Source organism: Haematobia irritans, chromosome 3 (assembly GCF_050003625.1).
Source record: "Haematobia irritans isolate KBUSLIRL chromosome 3, ASM5000362v1, whole genome shotgun sequence".
NCBI classification, from domain to species: domain Eukaryota; kingdom Metazoa; phylum Arthropoda; class Insecta; order Diptera; family Muscidae; genus Haematobia; species Haematobia irritans.
In genome coordinates, this window is record NC_134399.1 from 21,602,561 (window position 1) to 21,628,565 (window position 26,005).

General features: G+C 29.2%; 1 protein-coding gene across 2 annotated transcripts in view; it reads right to left on the reverse strand.

Moving 5' to 3' along the window:
• Positions 1 to 1,214: 1,214 nt before the first annotated feature.
• Chc (clathrin heavy chain) overlaps positions 1,215 to 26,005 on the reverse strand; it is a 31,768-nt gene continuing 6,977 nt past the window's right edge. For both annotated transcript variants that reach the window (XM_075300071.1, XM_075300070.1), the window contains exons 3-8: positions 11,846 to 12,053; positions 11,428 to 11,763; positions 5,088 to 9,053; positions 4,850 to 5,016; positions 2,515 to 2,601; positions 1,215 to 2,407 (exon numbers count right to left, since the gene is read on the reverse strand). In XM_075300071.1, the coding sequence (XP_075156186.1) occupies positions 2,174 to 2,407; positions 2,515 to 2,601; positions 4,850 to 5,016; positions 5,088 to 9,053; positions 11,428 to 11,763; positions 11,846 to 12,053 (4,998 nt within the window). In that variant the 3' untranslated portion in view covers positions 1,215 to 2,173. The remainder of the gene's footprint in view (positions 2,408 to 2,514; positions 2,602 to 4,849; positions 5,017 to 5,087; positions 9,054 to 11,427; positions 11,764 to 11,845; positions 12,054 to 26,005) is intronic.

Sequence of the window (26,005 nt, forward strand, 5' to 3'; positions counted from 1 at the left end):
GTAGTTGAAAATAGTTACGTTTTTAATAAAAACGATTAATTGGGTTTTGCAATTAATCGTTTTTAGTAAAACCGTAACGATTTTCAACTACTTTCTTAAATGACTTTTTTTAGTTTGATTAAAAATGTCTTCCAAATTTGATTACAAAGTTAATTTTATCAATTAATTTTTTAATTCAAAATTGTTTAATCATTGAGTTAACCTAATGTTTCTATCTCGATTGTATCAATTAATTAATTTTTTAATTGACTTCAATGAACAATTTAATTGGAAATATTTTGGTGGTAATTGGAAATATTTTTCTATGACACATTTATTATTTTAAATAACCCATTTTTTCAGTATGTTTTTCTTTGTTTGTTCGTTTTCTACTGAGCAAATTTCCCATTAACAATCCACTTGCTTTTCCTTTTCCAGCAGAAGATAAATACTTTGTGCGTAGACTTTTTCTTGGCATTTTGCCTACACACAAAAAAAAAATCACGAAAATTTTTCCAATTAAAATTTTAATTGAGTTTTAAAAAATATTCAATTAAAAATTTAATTGATTCAACATTTTTTTTAGTTGAAAAAAAAAATCAATCACAAAAATAATAGTATCAATTAATTTTTTAATTGGATCAATTAACTTTTTAATTGGCCTTCAATTAATTTGTTAATTGATACTGTCATTTCTGTGATTGAAGACATTTCAATTAAAAATTAATTGGATCAATTAATTTCGTGATTGAATATGAAAAAAATTTTTTTGTGTGTGTAATGCACTACTTTAGGTGTATTATACGGGTATGTTCTGGATTTCCCTTCAAATAGATTTCACCTTCTACTTTGATTTCCCACCAAATATTTTTGGTTGTTCTTGGTTTCCCATGAAACAAGATTTTTCGAAAATATATTTTTCAATCTAGTTTTTAATGGGATTTTATGCTATTTTATCACCCAATACCCATCAATCATATAGAAAACATATGAAAATTGAAAATAAAAGATTTATTTCGGTTTCAAATCCTTTTCTTTTTTTGGAAATAAGAAAGATTCCAATTAAAAAAATTCCGTGAAAAGTTTCCCCGTCTGTGAGGGGAAAAGTAGCTTACAGAACAACCCCTACGGTAACAATTCCCCACAAGTCTTTCATGTGAAACCCAGAACATACCCGATAAATTAAAAAATGACCCTCAACCTTTCAAAATATTTTGCAAAATAAAAAAAGAGAATTATTATAGTTTCGTTCGAATATATGTAATAGAGCGTATATTTTTTTGTTGTAACTTGGTTTTGTTGTTGATGGAGCGGCATTACTATTTAATCGTTTATTTTAATTTATTTTAAACTTAAAGAGAATAAAAAGTTAAATAAAAATAATATATAATATAAATGTATATTCTCTTCTTCTAGGCTTCTTCTTTTTTTCTCGTTTTAGATTAAATAATTTTCTCATTTTGCATTAAATCTTCAAAAATACAATGACGACGAATACGACCATTATACGACATTTATAGATAAAAATTATTTTATAAATGTTTTATAATGTTTATGTATTGTATTTTAAACATAAATACAAATAAAAGGGGCAATAGCATATGTAAAAAATAGAGAAATTCTAATAGAATAATAGCAAAAATTAACTTAAAAGAAAATGAACATTATTATCATTTCAATGACCTAAGGCAAAAAAATAATATTTTTATATATATAAAACAGAAAATTAACATATATATATGTATGTATATAGGACACATCATAACATTAATAATTTCATATTCATATTAAACAAGATAAATTTTGTCGTAAATTGTATGGTATTGTATGTAAATATATATATAGAGTAGTTCGCCCAGAAAAGAACAAGATGCATATCGCTAAACATGTTTAATTGATTTATGTTTATAGGAAGAGAGGAAGAGTGGTGGTAATGGGATATTATGTTTATGTATTGTTGCATAATGTTTGCCAACTTTTTTGTGTTTTTTCTTCTTCGTTTTTTGGGGAATTGGACTTAACATAATTTGTTTTGTTTTATTTAAAGACAAAAAAAAAGAGAAATTATAATATGTAATAATATATTAAACATGGAATCTTGTTTGTTTTTGTTTTTTAGTTATCATTATGATTTTTTGTTTTGTTAGATTAAATCGTAGTTCTTTTTACACATAGTAACGTATGACAAAAAAGCCTACATTCCATAGCCGGGATAAGCCATGTTGGGCGCATAACCGCCTGGCGCCTGCCCAGCAGCCGCAAAATTTTGAGCATACTGTGGTGGCATACCCATCGCAGGACCAGCTGTAATCATCAATTGAGGTTCCATGGTAATGATGTTTTTATGTTCAACGGTCTCATCTTCTTTCTCTCGTCGCGCTTCGTTCTGTTCGAGTTTATCTACTTTGGCGGTATATTCACGTATAACCTAGAAATTTGGAATAAAGTAAAACAAATATGAAATTAGCAAATTGTAAAAAGTTCTTTATTCGAAACAAAAAAAAAAAAACAAAATTTCATTTTTGAAAAACTTACTTGAATCATGTAAGGCATGGCAAAGTCCGTAATATTGTGTTTCCATGCTAATTCCATAATAACATCGGGTCTTAACAAATCATAACACTAGGAAGAGAATAAAAATTCAATATTAATAAAATCTCAGTTAAAAGCACGGTTGCCACAGTTTGTAGAATTCTACCAAAAATGGTAGATTTTTTTTCTGTTTGGTATTTTCAATAGAAATAAAGATTTGACAAAATTTTCTACAAAATAAAATTTTGACAAAATTTTCTATAAAAACAAAATTTTGACAAGATTTTCTATAAAAATAAAATTTTGACAAAATTTCCTATAAGAATAAAATTTTGACAAAATTCTCTATAAAAATAAAATGTTGACAAAAACTCTATAAAAATAAAATTTTCTATAAAAATAAAATTTTGACAATATTATCTATAAAAAATAAAATTTTGATAAATTTTGCTATAAAAATAAATTTTTTGGCAAAATTTTCTATAAAAATAAAATTTTTAAAAAATTTCTATAAAAATAAAAGTTTGACAAAATTTTCTATAAAAATAAAATTTTGACAAAATTTACTATAAAAATAAAATTTTGACAAAATTTTCCATAAAAATAAAATTTTGACAAAATTTTCTATAAAAATAAAATTTTGACAAAATTTTCTATAAAAATAAAATTTTGACAACATTTTCTATAAAAATAAAATTTTAACAAAATTTTCTATAAAAATAAAATTTTGACAAATTTTTCTATAAAAATAAAATATTGACAAAATTTTCTATAAATATAAAATTTTAACAAAATTTTCTATAAAAATAAAATTTTGACAAAATTTCTTATAAAATAAAATTTTGACAATATTTTCTATACAATTAATTTTATTGCAAAATTTTCTATTTAAAAAAAAATTTGACAAAATTCCCTATAAAAATAAAATTTCAACAAAATTCCCTATAAAAATAAAATTTCAACAAAATTTTCTATAAAAATAAAATTTCAACAAAATTTTCTATAAAAATAAAATTTTTACAAAATTTCCTATAGAAATAAAATTTTGAAAAAATTTTCTATAAAAATAAAATTTTTGCAAAATTTTCTATTAAAAACAAATTTTTGACAAAATTTTCTATAAAAATAAAATTTTGACAAAATTTCTTATAAAATAAAATTTTGACAATATTTTCTGTACAATTAATTTTATTGCAAAATTTTCTATTTAAAAAAAATTTGACAAAATTCCCTATAAAAATAAAATTTCAACAAAATGTTCTATAAAAATAAAATTTCAACAAAATTTCCTATAGAAATAAAATTTTGACAAAATTTTCTATAAAAATAAAATGTTTGCAAAATTTTCTATTAAAAACAAATTTTTGACAAAATTTTCTATTAAAAACAAATTTTTGACAAAATTTTCTATAAAAATAAAATTTTGACAAAATTTTCTATAAAAATAAAATTTTGACAAAATTTTCTATAAAAATAAAATTTTGACAAAATTTTCTATAAAAATACAATTTTGACAAAATTTTCTATAAAAATACAATTTTGATAAATTTTGCTATAAAACTAAAAAATTTGCTATAAAAATAAATTTTTTACAAAATTGTCTATAAAAACAAAATTTTGACAAAATTTCCTATAGAAATAAAGTGTTGACAAAATTTTTTATAAAAATAAAATTTTTTCAAAATTTTCTATTAAACAGATTTTGACAAAATTCCTTATAAAAATAAAATTTTAACAAAATTTTCTATAAAAATAAAATTTTGACAAAATTGTCTATAAAAATAAAATTTTTGCAAAATTTTCTATAAAAATAAAATTTTGACAAAATTGTCTATAAAAATAAAATTTTGACAAAATTTTCTATAAACATAAAATTTTGACAAAATTTTCTATAAAAATACAATTTTGACAAAATTTTCTATAAAAATACAATTTTGATAAATTTTGCTATAAAACTAAAAAATTTGTTATAAAAATAAAATTTTGACAAAATTTTCTATAAAAATACAATTTTGATAAATTTTGCTATAAAACTAAAAAATTTGTTATAAAAATAAAATTTTGACAAAATTTTCTATAAAAATAAAATTTTGACAAAATTTTCTATAGAAATAAAGCATTTTCTGCAGAAGTAAAATTTTCACATTTTCTATAAAAATAAAATTTTGACAAAATTTTCCATAAAAATAAAATTTTGGCAAAAATTTCTATAAAAATAAAATTTTGACAAAATTTTCTATAAAAATAAATTTTTGACAAAATTTTCTATAAAAATAAAATGTTGACAAAATTTTCTATTAAAATAAAATTTGGAAAAATTCTCTATAAATATACTTACTTGGAATAGACAGGCAGCGAAACAGTCAAAAGCATTACGTTCGAGGAACCAAGCCAGCAGTTCTTCGGCAATCTCCTGTTTTCCAGATTCAGCGGCATATTCCATTGCATCCTTATACAAACGATCCTTTTTACATAATTCAACTGATTGTTTCCAGCGATTGTTGCCTATAAATACGTATATGCAGAGAGATGAAAAAATTCATTCTTTCTTCTGACTGCCCTTTGATGATATTTACCTTTGTAGAGATAAGCAGCAATGCGTCTGAATTCAGTTAATTCATGTTTCTCTAATTTTTGGGCCAATGCAATTGTATCGAAGTTATCAAAACCATCGATGGAATTGCGTAAGCCTTGATAATCTTCCTCTTCAATTAGCAGACCATTCAAGGCCTCATTAATGGCCTTATTGTTTAGGGATTGTACGGAACGCAAATAGGGTTTAACCAAGGCCAAATGACCGGTTTTGCCAAAGAATGAAACGGCCCGGGTGTGATCCATGCGAGGTGCCAAAACCAATAATATATCATTGAGTAATAGTGGTTTGTAATCCAAATAGAATTGAATTGCCTTGTAGTACAATTCAATGTTGGCAACCTTTGTGATAATATCTTTGAAGTGACCTTCACGCCAGGCTTCGGTGGGATGAGCCATCATAGCCAGAACAGCGTTATCGTACTCCTCGTATTTATCATAAAGGAATACCAACTCAGACCAAAGGTGAGCCGATTCGGCTGCTCTTAGAACCTTGGGGATATTGACACGTGACCAGAATAATTCCAAATGTTCACGCATTTTGGATGGCTTAAATTTGGAATACAGTATAGCCAATTCGGTGAACATACCCATATGAGCGCGTTCCAAACCCAAAGCAGATTCGAGTAAAGCAATTAATTCTTCGAAATAACCACGATCCTGATAGTAGTTGATCAAGTCTTCCAATTCATCAGCATGCACCACAATGTGGAGGCCGCACATTTGGGCCAGACGGAATTCTTCGGCATCGACACAAGCGAAACAAACCTCTTTCCAGGTGCGGGTAGAGTTGGCTTTGCGGGCTGAATCGACAGCCCCTTGGAATTCCTTCAAATATACCAATGTAATGGCCAAGCGGGCAAAGTTACTGACATTGTTGTAGAGCAATTTAGCAGCATCATACATGCCATCATTGAAGCATCGGTCACCGATCTTTTGTATATCAGCGTGATTAGGTCCCGAAATGAATTCTTCCAAATCAGCTAGACGGCCAGTACGGGCATAGGCATAGATCAATTCACTTTCAATATACGATTCACGGGCCTTCTTACGGGCCATTTGCAAATAACGAACCAAATCTTCCCAGGAGTCCGATTGGGAGGCTACCGAGACCACATCCATATAAGCGCTAGGATCATCGGCTTTAATGTACGAGTCAATGGCTTCTTTCACCAAACCCTTATCCAGTTGGGCCTTGGCCAATTGTGACCACACGGCGGGCTCGTTGCATCTTTCGGCAAATTCATATGCCCTCTCAAGATTATTGACCTGTTCAATCAACACCTGAATGGCAGAGGTATTCACATCGAATTTCTTGAAAATGGCAAAGGCCTCTTCATACAATTGATTCGAGATAGCAATATTGGCTATATCGGGGGCATCATAGTTGTCCAAACGATTGATATAGTCCATGACGCGGGTTCGATCTGCCTTGATGGCAGTTAAGATCAAAAGATTTTGTAAATTACGATGGTCGGAGAATACTGACGAGTCTAAGATAATCTTTTCTAGCAATTCGATTAATTCGTTGGGCAAATCGGCGGTCATGAAAGCCTTTACGGTGACGGAAATGTCATCGGGATCTTGGGTTTCGGAGAGAGCAGTTTGCACTACTTGATCGATAAGCTGGCGCTTGTAGGGATTGGATTCAGCCAAAACTTCGGCCCACAATTCAGCATCACGTCTACGCACCAAATAACGAGCTTCGCTCTTGAACAAAGAGTTCTCATTGCACACGGCTATCAATTCACGATCACACTGACCACGCTCATAGGCCACACAAGCCAAATGGGGATCACGCTTCTCACAATAACGACCCACTACACGGCTATCGTAGTATTGATTCTCCTTGAGGAAACGTTCAGGATTATTATTCGAGTCAATGTAGATTTTGGCCAAAGCATTGTGGGTGGCAGGTTCAATACAGCCCTCATGAACTCTCGACTCCAACCAGGGTAACAACAATTTCAAACGGTTGCGTTTCTCAACTTCCTCCACCAATTCATCGGTGGAGAATTGACCCTTAACAACCAAAATCAAGTTCTTTATGATGTCCTCAGAACAATCAACATCCAAGAGACCTCCCACAACAACGGGCAATCTTGAGGGATTCACCTTTTGCACATAAATCTCAATATACTTCTGCAAATTATTACGATACAAATACAACACAAGATCGTGGACAAAATCAAAACGATCACAAACAATAATCAAGGGCAATTGATCCGTAAGCTTGGCTTCCTTCAAGAAGTTCTTTACACGTTCGGCATTATAGCAATTCGATTCGCGACAAATTCTCTCAACCTCCTTAATTTGGTTGGTCTTACATGCAGCCTGTATGTATTTGAAGTGTACCTCAGGATCTTGGGAATAGTTGACAATGGAGCCAAGGAAATAGAAGAGACCCTCATAGGATTTGAAACTCTCAAACAAATCAATCAAAGCTTTGGTGGTTAATTGTTCATGATATTTGGTAGCGATTTGAACACAAATTTGAAGATTTTGTCGAATATTAGCCGTCAACATAGCCTTCAGGCATTCCAAAGAGTCCTCCACGGACAAAGTGCCAAAGAAACCCACCAACCAATCGGCGTTCAAAAGATGTGTATGGACCACAGCTCTCTTGATGTCATACAAATCGGTGTAATGTTCCAAGGCGCGTTGCAATAGGCCAGCCTTCTCACACAATTGGGCAATGTGAGCACGATCGTAATGGGTAAACATGGCATTACCCAAAATGGCATCGGCCACTTGAGGAGCAGAAATCAAATTCATTTCCAAGAGTCTAGTCTGCAAAGCTCCCTCATTGGGGCGATTATGTTTGAGGGCATCCAAAAGGAAGGCCGTACACTGTTGGACCATAGAGTGCTCCATGAAAATGTCCACAATTTGATTGATATCAGCCAAAGGCTCCTCTTCCGCAACCAACATTGAGGCAAAACTAGCACCCTGTTCGGGATTGGTGCGCATAACCGAACGCAAAAGGAATATATAATCGGGCGTATAGTTCACCTTTTTGGCATATAATACTATTTTCTGGAATTGGCCTGTCTCTGCAAAGCACTGTATAACCTTATTGGGCACATTTGCTCTCAGATAAATGGACAAGGCCAAAGTGAGATCAGATGTTTTCACCAAATCACCCAATTCCTCGCTGCACTCCAATTTCTCCTCCTTCAACCATTTCTCGCACAATTGTTTCTTGCCTTGCAATAATACAGGGCGACACAATTCCAAGGATTCATACTTGTTAAGTTTGCCCTGGTCCAAAAGGATACCGAAATATTGCAACAAAGGTGGTGTAGTAGAACCGGCCGGTGTTTGAACCTGTTGGAAACGTTGTATGGTCTGGGGGGTTCTCAAAATTCCCTTGGGAGCTAAGGCAGCCACTTTGGCTGCTTCTGCATACTGGCCAGCGGTGAAAAGCTTATTGAATTTCCGAACAAACAGCTCTTCGGCACCCGAAAGATTATTACGTACAGCCATACGTAAGGCCAAATCGGGATTTTGTAATACCGTATTAATATACGGTATAATCTGCTCCTCATCCACAGTCACAGACAATACTTGACCCTTGCGATTGACACCGATAATGCCACCACTAGACTCATGCGGAGCAGTAACAAAAATTGTATCGGCCGATATGCGATTCATGTAAATGCAAGTTCCAGTTTCCATATCATAAAGATGAATATAACCATATTTGGTAATCAAATAAATGGTATCATATTTTGAGGAGACCTGCATTGCTACCGGAAAATCACTTTGGGCTTCAGGTGGAAAGAAAACATCAACAGATTTCTTGACGAACGGTTGATTGCCAGTTGGTGGGGTACCGACTTCAATGATATGCAATTTGCCACCGGTAGCAGTGCGTACAGCAAAACAGAATAGAGTTGAAGGTTCCTTATTACCCTCCATTTTGAACGAGGCAAAAGCGGCGGCATGACCTGGATAAGAAATGAGTAAGATACACAATTTTATATGAAGGAAATTATGCAAAACAAGGGAAGGCAAAGGGTACAATATATTTTTTTGATCAATATTTTTTTATAATTAAAAAATTTATTAAATTAAACAAATAATTAAAAATTAATTATTTCAATTAACTTGTTTAATCAAAATTAAATAATTGACGCAGTGGACCATTAGAGCTCCATTGAATTGGGTTTTTGTGGCCGAAACCAAAGACAATGTTCGGCAAATAGATGCAACATTTGGGCCAAGACGAAGCCGAATTTTTTAATGTGTATGATTAAATCAGTTTCGAGAGCTTTACGTTAATATTATTGAAAAAAAAAATATTTAATAAACAAATTAATTTTTTTTTAAGTTTTAAACTACTGTTGCTGGATTAATAGGACATTCAGCATTTAAATTTAACATCATAATTTCAATAAATATTTTTCTAAAAAAAAAATTATTTAGATTTTCTCCATGTGAACCAGATCTTCATTTTTGATAAAGTTCTCGACTGTACCACACAGCAAAAAAATCTATTTAGGCGTTTTTTTTTATACAATTAAACCGACCTTATTTTTTTGAATCTCATTTTATTTTTACCCTGTGCAAGCGTTACCATTTTGGTCCAATTGAACAAAATTTGGTCCAAAAAAATTTTAATTTTTTTAAGTTGGTTCGATGGTTGGACCAAATGGTAAATCGCCAAGTTTGGTCCATTTTTATAAACTTTTCAACAAATTTTTCTAATATTTTATTTTTCATATCCAATGTTGGAATTTTTCAGAAAGCTTTGAATTCTCATATTATTGACGTTTAAAAAATGCTTGTTTTCATAAGACTGAGTTCTTGGTAGAGCTCGACCGAAGCGTTTTTTTTTTTGGCCGAAGCCGAAGTCGATGTTCGGCAAAAAAAGCAATAATCGGCTGAAGCAGATTATTTTCCTCAAATTTGTAATTTTTACGTATTATTTGTACTAGGTGTTTTGACTGAGACAAATTCAACACTTGGACAATTCAATATCAAATAAATTATTCAACAAGCTTGGGCTTCGGTTAATCAGCCTCTTGACGCCGGAGACCGATTCGTGGCCGATTATCGATTTTTGGCCAAATGCCGAAGCCGATGCTTCGGTCGAGCTCTAGTTCTTGGTTCGCCATATTTTTTTATTTTTAACCCTCATATGACTTTGGGGTCATTTGATGGCACAAATTTTAAGTATCATTACCGGATTTTTTTCTTATCTAACTACTCAGTGCATGAATTGTTAACTTAATTCACGCTGGGCTGAAAGAACATTTAATTATATTACAACAGAAAGATGATAAATATGATTTGAGTCATAGTCATCAAATTACCTCAACATAGATTGAGGGTTAAAAAATTACAAACCGAGTAAACTCAGCCTTATGAGAACATTTCTCAAATTTTGATTTGGTGGAATATTGAATGTGAAAAAAATAAAATATGAAAAAATTGGAAAAAAATAGATTAAACTGATAAAAATGGTCCAAAATTGACGATTTGTCATATATAGAGTGATCAAAAAACCGGTTTTTTTGAAAGTCGGTTTTTCTCGGTTCTAAAAAATCACACCATTTTTTAAAACCGGTGGGCGATGTTTTAAAAATTAAATAACCGGCATAACCGGTCCAACCGGGTTCTTCCCAAAAGGAGCAAAAACGCTTAATTTAATATAAATGAAGAAAAAATACTTAATGTAAAAATAAAATAATTATTCAAGCTTGAGATCGTTTTTTGTATATATTGGTTTCTTTATTCTTCAGTTTTTCGAATTACTTCATCGGGAGTAGATCTACAATAAAAATGATTGATATTTTCAATCATGTCATGTAAATTATTTATCAAAAAATCTTTCATCAAGAAATATCATAGATTTGTTGCCAAAATATACGCTCATAATTGAACAAGCACGATTTTATTGAAATATCTCTGGGATTTCTTTAGAAAACCAACGTATTTAATTTGACATCTTGGACGAATACTATGTTGGAAGTGTTCAGAAACGAGTTGGAACAGCGCAGAAAATGCATTCGGTCCACCGAAAATGGGTTTTTATACAAAACCGACAATCGGTGCAAAACGAAAAACCGGTCCACCGGTTTTCACCGACCGGTTTTGATCACTCTAGTCATATAGCGACCATTCCAAAAGAAATAAAAATATCATTATTTTTTTCTGTTTTACTTTGGTTTTAGAAAACATAACACAATAAATGTTTTTCTTTTAAATTTGAAAATTGATTCGCTGGTGGGAATTTTGGTGCGATTTCGGAAAAAGTTCGTTGTGGCTGCCCTGTGGCCACCTCAATACCAACCTAATGTCCATTAAATCTATACTCACCTTCAATAGCCTGTGATACTTTACGCTCAACCGAATACAATTGCATAGCACCGGCCACACGATTTGGCAAAGCCGAAATACCAACCAACAAAAGCCACTGTTGATTTGGATTACAACGATAGTTGATGATTTGGCAACCATTTAATGAGGAATGTCTATCGAACATTTTTTGGGGTGTCGAATCACCCTCCATGGACCAATGATATACTGAGGTTTCTGTAACCAAGGCCAAGGTATTCAAAGAGATCCATTTCCAAAAGACTACGTCTTCGGTCATGGTATGAGCCTTCATTTTCGATTTCATTTCGATGTTGAAAATTTGCAAAGTTTTTTGCGCTACAAGAATACAATTAGAAAAAAAATGTGTAAGTTAAAATACAACATATATATCGTAGTAGTAGTAGGAAATTAGTTTTACCTTTAAGTGCAATGACTTTGCTAGCTGGATTCATAATGGCCGAATCGGCTGAAATTGGACGTCTAGTCGGATTGTTGGTGTCATTCATATCGATAATGACCACTTGTGCGGTATCATTGACCTTTTCACGCACACAAATGAATTTGTCAGACTCCATGGTGAGAGTACTGAACGATATCGAATTGATATTGATGCCGACATTTGTGAGCTGTAATTAAATAATGTAAGAAATATTTTATTAGATTGACGATATATATAAATAAATAAGTAAATACATGTATAATGAGGAATCCTGAAAATATGGTATATTGTTTGGTCTGGTCTGGAAAAGGCTATAGTACTATAATTGTGTGTCCTGTGAACCCAATAAATCTAAGAGCATATAGTAGTCAGTTGTCTAAAGCTGGATGTATACGCTTAAAATGTCCAGTTAATGTCAACGATTTATCTTCCCCTTGTTTCCCCCACATATAGGCACAAATGATAGGAGCTACAACAACAAAATCAAACACAAATGGCTGTTCAATATTCCTTGGCCAAAGGGACATATAAGGGAACTGCAAAGGCGACAATTTATCAAGATGTCAAAATGAATTTTCGATATCTGTGTTAGCAAACTGATGCCTGATAGGTGAGAAGCCACTGTGGTCCAATGGTTAACATGACCGCCTTGAGTTCAAATCCTGTTTCGACCAAACACCAAAAAGTTTTTCAGCTAGCGACTTTTCTGCGTGTATCAACGCTTCCGAAAGTTTACACTATAGAAAATGTTGTCAAAATTCTATTTCCATAGAAAATTGTGTCAAAATTTTATTTCTATAGAAAATTTTGTCAAAATTTTATTTCTATAGAAAATTTTGTCAAAATTTTATTTCTATGAAAAATTTTGTCAAAATCTTATTTCTATGAAAAATTTTGTCAAAATCTTATTTCTATGAAAAATTTTGTCAAAATTTTATTTCTATGGAAAATTTTGTCAAAATTTTATTTCTATGGAAAATTTTGTCAAAATTTTATTTCTAGGAAAATTTTGTCAAAATTTTATTTCTATAGAAAATTTTGTCAAAATTGTATTTCTACAGAAAATTTTGTCAAAATTTTATTTCTATAGAAAATTTTGTCAAAATTTTATTTCTATAGAAAATTTTGTAAAAATTTTATTTCTATAGAAAATTTTGCCAAAATTTTATTTCTATAGAAAATTTTGTCAATAAATTATTTCTACAGAAAATTTTTTCAATAAATTATTTCTATAGAAAATGTTGTCAAAATTTTATTTCTATGGAAAATTTTGTCAAAATTTTATTTCTATGGAAAATTTTGTAAAAATTTTATTTCTATAGAAAATTTTGTAAAAATTTTATTTCTATAGAAAATTTTGCCAAAATTTTATTTCTATAGAAAATTTTGTCAAAATTTTATTTCTATAGAAAATTTGGTCAAAATTTTATTTCTATAGAAAATTTTGTCAACATTTCATTTCTATAGAAAAATTTGTTAAAATTTTATTTCTATGGAAAATTTTGTAAAAAATTTATTTCTATAGAAAATTTTGTCACAATTTTATTTGTATAGAAAATTTTGTAAAATTTTATTTTTATAGAAAATTTTATCAAAATTTTATTTCTATAGAAAATTTTGTCAAAATTTTATTTCTATAGAAAATTTTGTCAATATTTTATTTCTATAGAAAATTTTGTCAAAATTTTATTTCTATAGAAAATTTTGTCAAAATTTTATTTCCATAGAAAATTTTGTCAAAATTTTATTTCTATAGAAAATTTTGTTAAAATTTTATTTCTATAGAAAATTTTGTCAAAATTGTATTTCTATGGAAAATTTTGTCAAAATTTTATTTCTATAGAAACATTTGTCAAAATTTTATTTCTATAGAAAATTTTGTCAAATTTTATTTCTATAGAAAAATTTATCAAAATTTTATTTCTATAGAAAATTTTGTCAAAATTTTATTTCTATAGAAAATTTTGTCAAAATTTTATTTCTATAGAAAATTTTGTCAAAATTTTATTTCTATAGGAAATTTTGTCAAAATTTTATTTCTATAGAAAATTTTGTCAAAATTTTATATCTATTGAAAATTTTGTCAAAATTTTATTTCTATAGAAAATTTTGTCAAAATTTTATTTCTATAGAAAATGTTGTCAAAATTTTATTTCTATAGAAAAATTTGTCAAAATTTTATTTCTATAGAAAATTTTGTCAAAATTTTATTTCTATAGAAAATTCTGCTAAAAATTTTTTTCTATAGAAAATTTTGTCAAAATTTTATTTCTATAGAAAATTTTGTCAAAATGTTATTTCTATAGAAAATTTTTGTCAAAATTTTATTTCTATAGAAAATTTTGTCAAAATTTTATTTCTATGGAAAATGTTGTCAAAATTTTATTTCTATGGAAAATTTTGTCAAAATTTTATTTCTATAGAAAATTTTTTAAAAATTTGATTTCTATAGAAAATTTTTTAAAAATTTTACTTCTACAGAAAATTTAAGTACCTCTTAGTTTGAGAGGGATATTATGCAAAATCTGCCAAAACATTTTATTTTTAGGTATAATACAACCAACCTTGGCTCTACAGCCAGCCAACTTCTCTGAACATTGTGGTGAGATCACAACTTTATCATCAAACTGAACATAGTTTCAGCTATTAGCCTTTGTTTATCATTTGACATATTTTCCTAAATTTCTATCCTAAATTCTTTTATCCAATAACAACAGTGTATATATATGGGATTGATTAAGGGGGTGCTTTTTTAATGAGATAAGGCATTGGTTGCATTTCTTTGCACATAATCTTCTACATAGTAATAAAAAAACCAAAGAACCAAAAGAAAAAATACGAGCAAAAAAATAAACGAAAGCAAAAGGGGCTGATAAGAAAACAAAAATTATTAAATTAAACAAAGCGCAATGTAGCATCAGCAACATTTCCGCCTGCTTCACAACCCCTTTATCACAGTCCATAATAATTGTTCATGTTTGCAAGATATTTTTATAGAAACAAAGACGACAACGACGTTATAAAAGTGCAATAAACTTTTTTGGCAAATAATTTTGAAAAGAGCAAAAGTAAACGATGAAGCTTTTGTAAGAATTCCAGTGTGTTGTTAATGAAAACGTAATTTTTGGGGCGTAATCAAAATTCATGAAAGAAAAGTAGAATATTTGACCAAAAATATCCTTCGATTTTTTGTTTGTGATTTTTCTGAATTTTTTTTCTCGATCTATTAATTAAGGACACAATGAAAATATTTTTTTTACAACTTAATTTCCATAATAGTTTTTACTATTTTTTTACCAATAAAAAAAATATTAAAGGCAATTAGATCACGCCAACACCAATTTTTTAGAAAACGTAAGTTTTGGGACTTACTCAAAATTCTTGAAAAAAAGTTAGAATATTTGGCCAAAAATTTCCATCGATTTTTTTGCAAGTTATCTGAATTTTTCTCTATCTATTAATTAAGGAATTGCCTAATCGACATAATAGAAATGTTTTTTTACAGCCCAATTTTCATACTATTATTTTTTACCAATAAAAAAAAACACATTAAAGGCAATTAGATCACGCCAACAAACCATCATGGTTACATTTTATTTTTCTACATTGGCTATGTTTTTTGTTTTCATATTTTCTTTTATTTTTACTTGCCTTCTAGAAAAGAATTGCAAGAAACCAACATGGTCAATTGTTTAGAAATTCTGGCGCCAACATATATTATATCAACATAGTATTTCGCTTAGCTCTATCGCCTGGTTTCCGCAATTGAAAACAAACAAATGTGAGAAAAACAATCAATTTATATGAATGAAATGCTTGATGGATGATATGGGGAAAAAGAAAGGAAAACAATAACAACTAAAAATTACAAATTAAAATACAATGTCATGGTTTGCCTAAAGAATAAAAGAAGACACCACCGAATTTGATTTAAACAAAATAGCCAAAGAAACAAGTCTGCTGTTTAATTCATTAGGCTAATTTTACTATCGGAGAAAAAACTACGAATGCGAGTAGATGGATACACATATTGAGTAAGGTCATAGGTTTTGGAATTCTTTGTCAACATCGTGTAAAATATGTTCCATCAGGAATGACGCAACAATGGGAAATTATAATAATGGGGATTAAAAACAAAATCGTACTACATAAAAATTGATATTAAATTCATCCTACCTACACATACGCAGAAAGATACTTAGAAGAGATGTGCACTTTATTGGATTTACCAATTTGATAGAAGGGGAAAATATAATAAATTTCCATGTTTACTATTTTCTGCTATGGCTCAATACACAGTGTGTGTATTACACATCACTCATAGCAAGAACTCTGCTAAAACAGCAGTAGATGTCTGCTGTTTTCATTTCATTTCGATACCCAAGTGATTTGTAAAAACCTTTTTAGTCCTCACATATAAATCTGTATGCCCATCTTTTTCCATTTAGGCACAGTGGTCACATTATCTCGGGGAGCAGTGCCTCATTTTTTTTTCCAGGCCATATATTGGAACTCAACAAACACATTTTGTAATATCCATTTTTACCATCGGTTAGAGGATTAAAAGATCTATGTTTCATGGTCTATTAGTCAAATGACTCGTGTCAAAATTTGACGTCTGTAAGTCAATTAGTTTGTGAGAGAGAGCGCCTTTTGTGAAGCAACTTTTGTTATTGTGAAAAAATGGAAAAAAAGGAATTTCGTGTTTTGATAAAATACTGTTTTCTGAAGGGAAAAAATACGGCGGAAGCAAAAACTTGGCTAGATAATGAGTTTCCGGACTCTGCCCCACGGAAATCAACAATAATTGATTGGTATGCAAAAAAATCAGCACGGAGGACGGTGAACGCAGTGGACGCCCGAAAGAGGTGGTTACCGACGAAAACATCAAAAAAATCCACAAAATGATTTTGAATGACCGTAAAATGAAGTTGATCGAGATAGCAGAGGCCTTAAAGATATCAAAGGAATGTGTTGGTCATATCATTCATCAATATTTGGATATGCGGAAGCTCTGTGCAAAATGGGTGCCGCGCGAGCTCACATTTGACCAAAAACAACGTGCTGATGATTCTGAGCAGTGTTTGCAGCTCTTAGCTCGTAATACACCCGAGTTTTTCCATCGATATGTGACAATGGATGAAACATGGTTCCATCACTACACTCCTGAGTCCAATCGACAGTTGGCTGAGTGGACAGCGACCGGTGAACCGTCTCCGAAGCGTGGAAAGACTCAAAAGTCCGCTGGCAAAGTAATGGCCTCTGTTTTTTTGGGATGCGCATGGAATAATTTTTATCGATTATCTTGAGAAGGGAAAAACCATCAACAGTGACTATTATATGGCGTTATTGGAGCGTTTGAAGGTCGAAATCGCGGCAAAACGGCCCCATATGAATTGTTGTTCCACCAAGACAACGCACCGTGCCACAAGTCATTGAGAACGATGGCAAAAATTCATCAATTGGGCTTCGAATTGCTTCCCCACCCACCGTATTCTCCAGATCTGGCCTCCAGCGACTTTTTCTTGTTCTCAGACCTCAATAGGATGCTCGCAGGGAAAAAATTTGGCTGCAATGAAGAGATGATCGCCGAAACTGAGGCCTATTTTGAGGCAAAACCGAAGGAGTACTACCAAAATGGTATCAAAAAATTGGAAGATCGTTATAATCGTTGTATCGCTCTTGATGAATAATATCACTATGTTGAATAATAAAAACGTGTTTTTCTTTGTTAGACCGGGGACTTATCAGCAAACCTGTTATGTTTCACATATTAATCTGGATGACCATCTTTTTTCCATTTAGGCATAGTGGTCACATTTCTCTCGTAGAGCACACTACCTCCACTTTGTTCACACATTTCCCACTGTTTTGTATTGCAACATTACTGCGATTCGGAAGACTTTTGACAGACTTTTATACCAATTGAAAGCTATCGTTTCAGTGTATTTTTGGTTAAAAGTTGGCTTTTCTATCTCTTCCCATTTGGCCAATTTATGCCAGTTTCTATGGAGGATTATATAGCAAAACATTTTTTTATATTCGTATATAAATAATTTTTTTATGTGGCTCTGAAACGAATATTCATATACGGATTTACTTTCCCTTACAATAGAAAATTTTCATATCATCTGCATATATCAAAATCCCTTTTTAATTTAAAAATTTAAATAAATCGAAGAAAATACATTTCGAAATTTATTTTTATTCTCAATTGTTTGAAGCTGTACACAAAAATTCTCTCACTTATCGTCATTTTATTTTCTACACGTTATTCATTTCAAGTGCTAATTTGTGTCATAAAAGCCGGCTTTTATTTTTTTTTCTTGATTTTCATTTCAATAGCAACATTTTGTGGTCGGTCTCGTCTCGTGTCTGTCAAACCCGAGTCGGAATGTTAACATTAGAGAAAAACCGCCTGAACTGAGCAAATTGTTACTTATGAATTGTTTTTGTAAATTGTATGTTCATCATAATGTTGTCATTTGCCATCTCACCGAGTGTCTTCTTTAACCTCAATTTGCCTCTGTGCTTATATTCAATTGAAGGAAAACTGAAAACTGGTTTTAAGCTAAAAGAATATCAAAATGGAATAGACTGCTGTAGGCTATGGAATGAGTTCAACAACAACTATGACAATATATGAAGCAACAATTGTTACTAAAATAGAGGTTTAATGCAATAAGTACACTTACTCATTGCCTATGACAAGCTTACGACATTCCTTTTAATGATGTCCCCTATGTAAACTAAGCTTAATCAAACATTTACTCGAATGTTGTAGGTGCCACCCTAAGCTTAGCGTTGAATAATTTTTAATAAAACGAAGACTAAAAAAATACAAAAAGTATTTCAAATATTATATTTCGGATAAAAGACTCAAAAACTTAATGTAGGTCCATTGACGAGAAGGGTGCAGAATATGTCTTTGCCTATTAATGAAAATTACATTTAAATTCAGCGGCCACAACAGAATTCATTCAAAAAATCTGCCTGTAATAAAATGAATAAACTAACTGCTTGAGTAACATTATCTATGACAAGATTTATGGAAGCAACAAAACCATATAACACAAAATATTCAAAAGTCCGGATAAACGAGTTCAATGCCACAGTTGGTAGAATTCTACCAAAAATTGTAGATTTGTTACTGTTTGGTAGATTAGTAAGAAGTACTTCAATTTTCTATAGAAATAAAATTTTGACAAAATTTTCTATAGAAATAAAATTTTGACAAAATTTTCTATAGAAATAAAATTTTGACAAAATTTTCTATAGAAATAAAATTTTGACAAAATTTTCTATAGAAATTAAATTATGACAAAATTTTCTATAGAAATAAAATTTTGGCAAAATTTTCTATAGAAAAAAAATTTACAAAATTTTCTATAGAAACAAAATTTTGACAAAATTTTCTATAGAAATAAAAATTTGACAACATATTCTATAGAAATAAAATTTTGACTAAATTTTCTATAGAAATAAAATTTTGACAAAATTTTCTATAGAAGTAAAATGTTGACAAAATTTTCTATAGAAAAAAAAGTTTGACAAAATTTTTTATAGAAATAAAATTTTGGCAAAATTTTCTAAAAAAAAAAAAATTACAAAATTTTCTATAGAAATAAAATTTTGACAAAATTTTCTATAGAAATAAAAATTTGACAACATATTCTATAGAAATAAAATTTTGACTAAATTTTCTATAGAAATAAAATTTTGACAAAATTTTCTATAGAAGTAAAATGTTGACAAAATTTTCGATAGAAAAAAAATGGTTGACAAAATTTTTTATAGAAATAAAATTTTAACCAAACTTTCTATAGAAAAAAAAATTTTGACAAAATTTTCTATAGAATTAAAATTTTGACAAAATTTTCTATAGAATTAAAATTTTGACAAAATTTTCTATAGAAATAAAATTTTGACAAAATTTTCTATAGAAATAAAATGTTGACAAAATTTTCTATAGAAATAAAATTTTCAGAAAATTTTCTATAGAAATAAAATTTCTACAAAATTTTCTATAGAAATAAAGTTTTGACAAAATTTTCAATAGAAATAAAATTTTGACAACATTTTCTATAGAAATAAAATTTTGACAAAATTTTCTATAGAATTAAAATTTTGACCAAATTTTCAATAGAAATAAAATATTGACAAAATTTTCTATAGAAATAAAATTTTGGCAAAATTTTCTATAGAAATTATATTCTGACAAAATTTTCTGTAGAATTAAAATTTGGAAATATTTTCTATAGAAATATTTTTTTTCTATAGCAATAAAATTTTGAAAAAATTTTATATAGAAATAACATTTTAACAAAATTTTCTATAGAAATAAAATTTTGACAAAATTTTCTATAGAAATAAAATTTTGACAAAATTTTCTATAGAAATAAAATTTTGTCAAAATTTTCTATAGAAATAAAATTTTGTCAAAATTTTCTATAGAAATAAAATTTTGACAAAATTTTCTACAGAAATAAAGTTTTAACAAAATTTTCTACAGAAATAAAGTTTTAACAAAATTTTCTATAGAAATAAAGTTTTAACAAAGTTTTCTATAGAAATAAAATGTTGACATTTTCTATGGAAATAAAATTTTGAAAGAATTTTCTATCTTTTTGCCAATGAAATAAAATTTTGTCAAAATTTTCTATAGAAATAAAATTTTGACAAAATTTTCTATAGAAATAAAATTTTAACAAAATTTTCTATAGAAATAAAGTTTTAACAAAAATTTCTATTGAAATAAAGTTTTAACAAAAATTTCTATTGAAATAAAACTTTGACCAAATTTTCCATAGAAATAAAATTTTGACAAAATATTCTATGGAAATAAAATTGTGACAAAATTTTCCATAGAAACAAAATTTTGACAAAATTTTCCATAGAAACAAAATTTTGACAAAATTTTCAATAGAAATAAAATTTTGACAAAATTTTCAATAGAAATAAAATTTTGACAAAAATTTCCTTTGGAAATAAAATTTTGACAAAATTTTCAATAGAAATAAAATTTAGACAAAATTTTCAATAGAAATAAAATTTGGACAAAATTTTCTATTGAAATAAAATTTGGACAAAATTTTCTATTGAAATAAAGTTTTGACAAAATTTTCAATAGAAATAAAATTTTGACAACATTTTCTATAGAAAACTGTTGACAAAAATGTTCGATAGAAATTAAAATTTGACACAATTTTCTATAGAAATAAAACTTTGACAAAATTTTCTATAGATATAAAATATTGACAAAATTTTCTATAGAAATAAAATTTTGACAAAATTTTCTATAGAAATAAAATTTTGACAAAATTTTCTATAGAAATTAAGTTATGACAAAATTTTCTATAAAAATAAAATGTTGACAAAATTTTCTATAGAAATAAAATTTTGACAAAATTTTCTATAGAAATAAAATTTTGACAAAATTTTCTATAGAAATAAAATTTTGACAAAATTTTCTATAGAAATAAAATTTTGACAAAATTTTCTATAGAAATAAAATTTTGACAAAATTTTCTATAGAAATAAAATTTTGACAAAATTTACTACAGAACTAAAATTTTGACAAATTTTTCTATAGAAATAAAATTTTGACAAAATTTTCTACAGAAATAAAATTTTGACAAAATTTTCTACAGAAATAAAATTTTGACAAAATTTTCTACAGAAATAAAATTTTGACAAAATTTTCTATAGAAATAAAATTTCCTAGATAATTAACATTTTGACAAAATTTTCTATAGAAATAAAATTTTGACAAAATTTTCTATAGAAATAAAATTTTGACAATATTTTCTACAGGAAAAAATTTTTGACAATATTTTCTATAGAAATAAAATTTTGACAAAAATATTTATAGGAATAATATATTTAATAAAATTCTATATTTTTGCCAACGAAATAAAATTTTGATAAAATTTTCTATATAAATAAAATTTTGGCAAAATTTTCTATAGAAATTAAATTCTGACAAAATTTTCTATAGAAATTAAATTCTGACAAAATTTTCTGTAGAATTAAAACTTGGAAATATTTTCTATAGAAATAAATTTTTTCTATAGCAATAAAATTTTGAAAAAATTTTATATAGAAATAAAATTTTTTAAAGATACAAAATTTTTATTTTTACTTCTATAGAAATAGAAGTAAAATTTTGAGAATATTTTCAATAAAAATAAGATTTTCACCAAATTTTCAATGGAAATAAAATTTTTAGAAAATTTTCTATAGAAATAAAATTTTGAAAACATTTCCTATAGAAAAAAATTGAGCAAATTTTCTACAGAAATAAAATTTTGAGAAAATTTTTATATAGAAATAAAATGTTGAGAACATTTTTATAGACATAACATTTTGCGACATTTTTAAAGAAATAAAATAAAATATAAATTCAATATCTTTAAGATTTTAATTTTCGTGTTATTTCATACAAAAAAATTGTCGCTGTTAGGAGGTGTCACTCATTCATTCGGAGATAAACAATTTTCCATACTAACCACAAAAATTTGATCAAAACCTTCAAAATGAGACTTTTATAAATTTGGTAGATTTGTGGTAAAAATCATGCTGCGGTCCGATCTATGCGAACAAGCTCCAAGGCAGGTGGTAAGAAAATAACGAGAGTATCTCGGACCCTTTCTACACCCAGCCAAGTGAGCCAACTCCAGGGAGTGTAGTGAAGAAAGAATCGAATGAACATTTCCCCCACATAAACAGTGGGAATTTTGCGTTCTTTGCAGTACATGATTAGGTCTGCAGGATTTACCCACTAATTCATTTAATTCGATTTTTTATAAAAAAAATTGTCAACGTTTTAAAATTATTGTGGTCATCTTTATTTCGAATGAAAGTTTTCCCGCCACATTTAAAAAGTTCTCGAAGGTCACACTATGTTCGGAATGAATAAATTGCCCTGAAATGGCAATGTTTTCTATAAATGTTTCAAATGCCAATATTATTATCCCTTTGGTTGTAGTACTAATTATAAAATTCCTAATATCAAAATGGGCTCTCGAAGTGCAACATAATCTGTTCATTATTGCGTTTTAACAAATCATAAATATTTTCAATTATGAAATAAGGCTTCAGTTTTTTTTTTTGTTTTTTTCTAAAGCAATATGAGCAAGCTATTATACCCTAGAGAAATACCATCACCATCTAATTTTTCAATATTCTTAAGGTGCACATATGTTTATTATAATTTGTCCATTTATTTCCGTAGTAAATGCCTTTACCTAAACAAACTATCTCATTTTTGTCAATTAATATTAATTGAAAATAAGCCATAGCAAAAGAAGACAAGCACCCAACCATTCATGCCTGACCTCCTACACCCAAGAAAAAAAATATTTAAAGAGAAAGTGCGATATTTTTATGTTCATATTCCATATTGACATTAAGCCAACGAACCTCATCTTCATTAAAGTGTAGGGGTCGATAAACATGAATGGACTATGTGTGCGATTAAGAGGCACTCGTTTCATTAGGAAATATAAGGCGCGGAAGGAGCAAACAAAAAAGAATGCAAATAACCTTACAATGAAATAGAGGGAGTGAGTATAAAAGACAATAGCAATATCGTTGGATCTAGCGTATGACATGATATACCCTGGTCTGTCTGTCGGCCACATATAACAAAATCATAGGAGCATAACAACAACAACAACAACAACAACAACAACCACAATAACAACATTGTAAAGGCAAGTGCCTATTGGAGAAAATATAAAGCGCATGCGTTTTTTTATTTGGGACAACAACCGTTAGAGAAGATAGAGTCATGGTTTGTGATGATACAGAAGGCTTTATTGAACTGCGAAAACTTTTGTCGTATTTTTTTTTATGTGTATGCTGCTTTCTAGTGATATTCATATGCCTACATATGTGATATAATTCCTTTTATTTTGTAGCATTATGAAATGACAATACCAGCAATACACAAAGTAAATACACAGCATTGTAATACGGATTAAATGAATGGAAGCAAGACAATTTACCATGTTGTGTATGTATGTAGTTCATTTTCTAATTCCCGCTACTCAATGACAAATTCAAACACCTTCCATTTTTACACTAAAAAAAATATATATTAGTTTTAATGTTAACATTTCTTATATTTATTTTGTATTATATTAAAGATATACTTTAAAATGAATGTTTCTTTAATGAAAACACGACCAAAAATTAGCTGTTCTTTGAACCGCCTTAAAATTAAAAAGCGCCTGAATTTTTAAGAAAACTTTCTGCAACCAAATTAACAACAAAAATGTGCGCAAAAAAACAATTTTCTGGTGTAGACTTTTAGTTTATTTTAGCTCTCGATTTTTTATCCAATTCCTTCGAGTAGAATGGAGAAATTAACCATTTACAATTATCCCCTTCCAATAAAAATTTATTGTGTGGGGATAATTTTCACTACTCGATTTCTGCAAGAAAAAATAGTAATAAAAAATGGGTAATAAACTGACAAGTCTCCATATTAACCCTCTGTACCTGAGGTGGTCTAATTTTAACAATATAACTGGAGTGGGGTCCAGCAGATCTAATTTCTAAACTCTTTGGCCGTATTTTCCATAAAAACATATGGTTATTTAGCAAACAAATCTAATAAGTTTTTTTAAGAGAAAAGGTACCGAGAACGGAGAGATCGATGCTTCGTACTTTAGGAAGATATGCACGAAAATTTATTTTGAGGTGTCTATCAGACTACGATGTCAGCTACAGAGGGTTAATTATGGCCAGTTTTGAGGCAATCTTTTATCTCAAATATGTAAATGTAGCACCCACAAGGGCCCCAACTGCCAAAAAAATTTGCTCATTTAGTATATGATATTCCAATCAAAGCCATCTTTGTATTTCAATTTTTTTCTTCATGTTTGGTATATTATCTTCTCTCTCAAATTGAAAGCAATAATGATCTGTGTACTACTCCAATATTGCTATATTCGTTTAATTTAGCTTTATTACATATATGAATTGCAGTCATAATCGGGAAATGGTTAACGTGAGGGCCCACCAACCTATGAGGATCTAGGTTTACCCTTATTGTGTGATAAACCCTAACGGTACAGTCGCAATGGGCAAATATTTGACAGAAATCAAAAAAGAATTCTTCGCCACAAACAAACCAGCAAAAATATTGGGTATATAACAACGCGATTGGAGTAGTTCCCAAAAACGGTATTCAGATATTTCGAAAAAGGTCCAAAAATACTCATTTTGGGCAAATATTTGCCTAGTCTGACTCTAATATTTTATTTTATTTATTTATGTATTTATTTAGCGTAGCGTGCTACTGATTTTATACAACAAATGGGCCAGTAGAGGGTTAAGCGAATATTGGACGGCTCCGTCATCTCGTTGAGAGATTTGCGTTTATAGATTCTTCCGAGTTGAGTAGTTATTGCATTAGGAGTATTCATTTTTAGATCTGAGAGCAGAAGGATGATGAACAAATTCAAAATCCAATTCTTCATTTTGGCCATTATCTTATAACAAATGTGGTTTGCGTTCTCGAAAAACTTAGCATATCAAATCTTGATAGTCTGGTGGACCAAGTCATCTCCCTAACAGGCGGGCTGATAAGTCCCCAGTCTGACACATAGATGGCGTCTTTTGTGAAGCAACTTTTGTTATTGTGAAAAAAAATGGACAAAAAAGAATTTCGTGTTTTGATAAAATACTGTTTTCCGAAGGGAAAAAATACGGTGGAAGCAACAACTTGGCTTGAAAATGAGATTCCGAACTCTGCCCCAGGGAAATCAACAATAATTGATTGGTATGCAAAATTCAAGCGTGGTGAAATGAGCACGGAGGACGGTGAACGCAGTGGACGCCCGAAAGAGGTGGTTACCGACGAAAACATCAAAAAAATCCACAAAATGATTTTGTATGACCGTAAAATGAAGTTGATCGAGATAGCAGAGGCCTTAAAGATATCAAAGGAACGTGTTGGTCATATCATTCATCAATATTTGGATATGCGGAAGCTCTGTGAAAAATGGATGCCGCGCGAGCTCACATTTGACCAAAAACAACAACGTGTTGATGATTCTGAGCGGTGTTTGCAGCTGTTAACCGTAATACACCCGAATTTTTCCGTCGATATGTGACAATGGATGAAACATG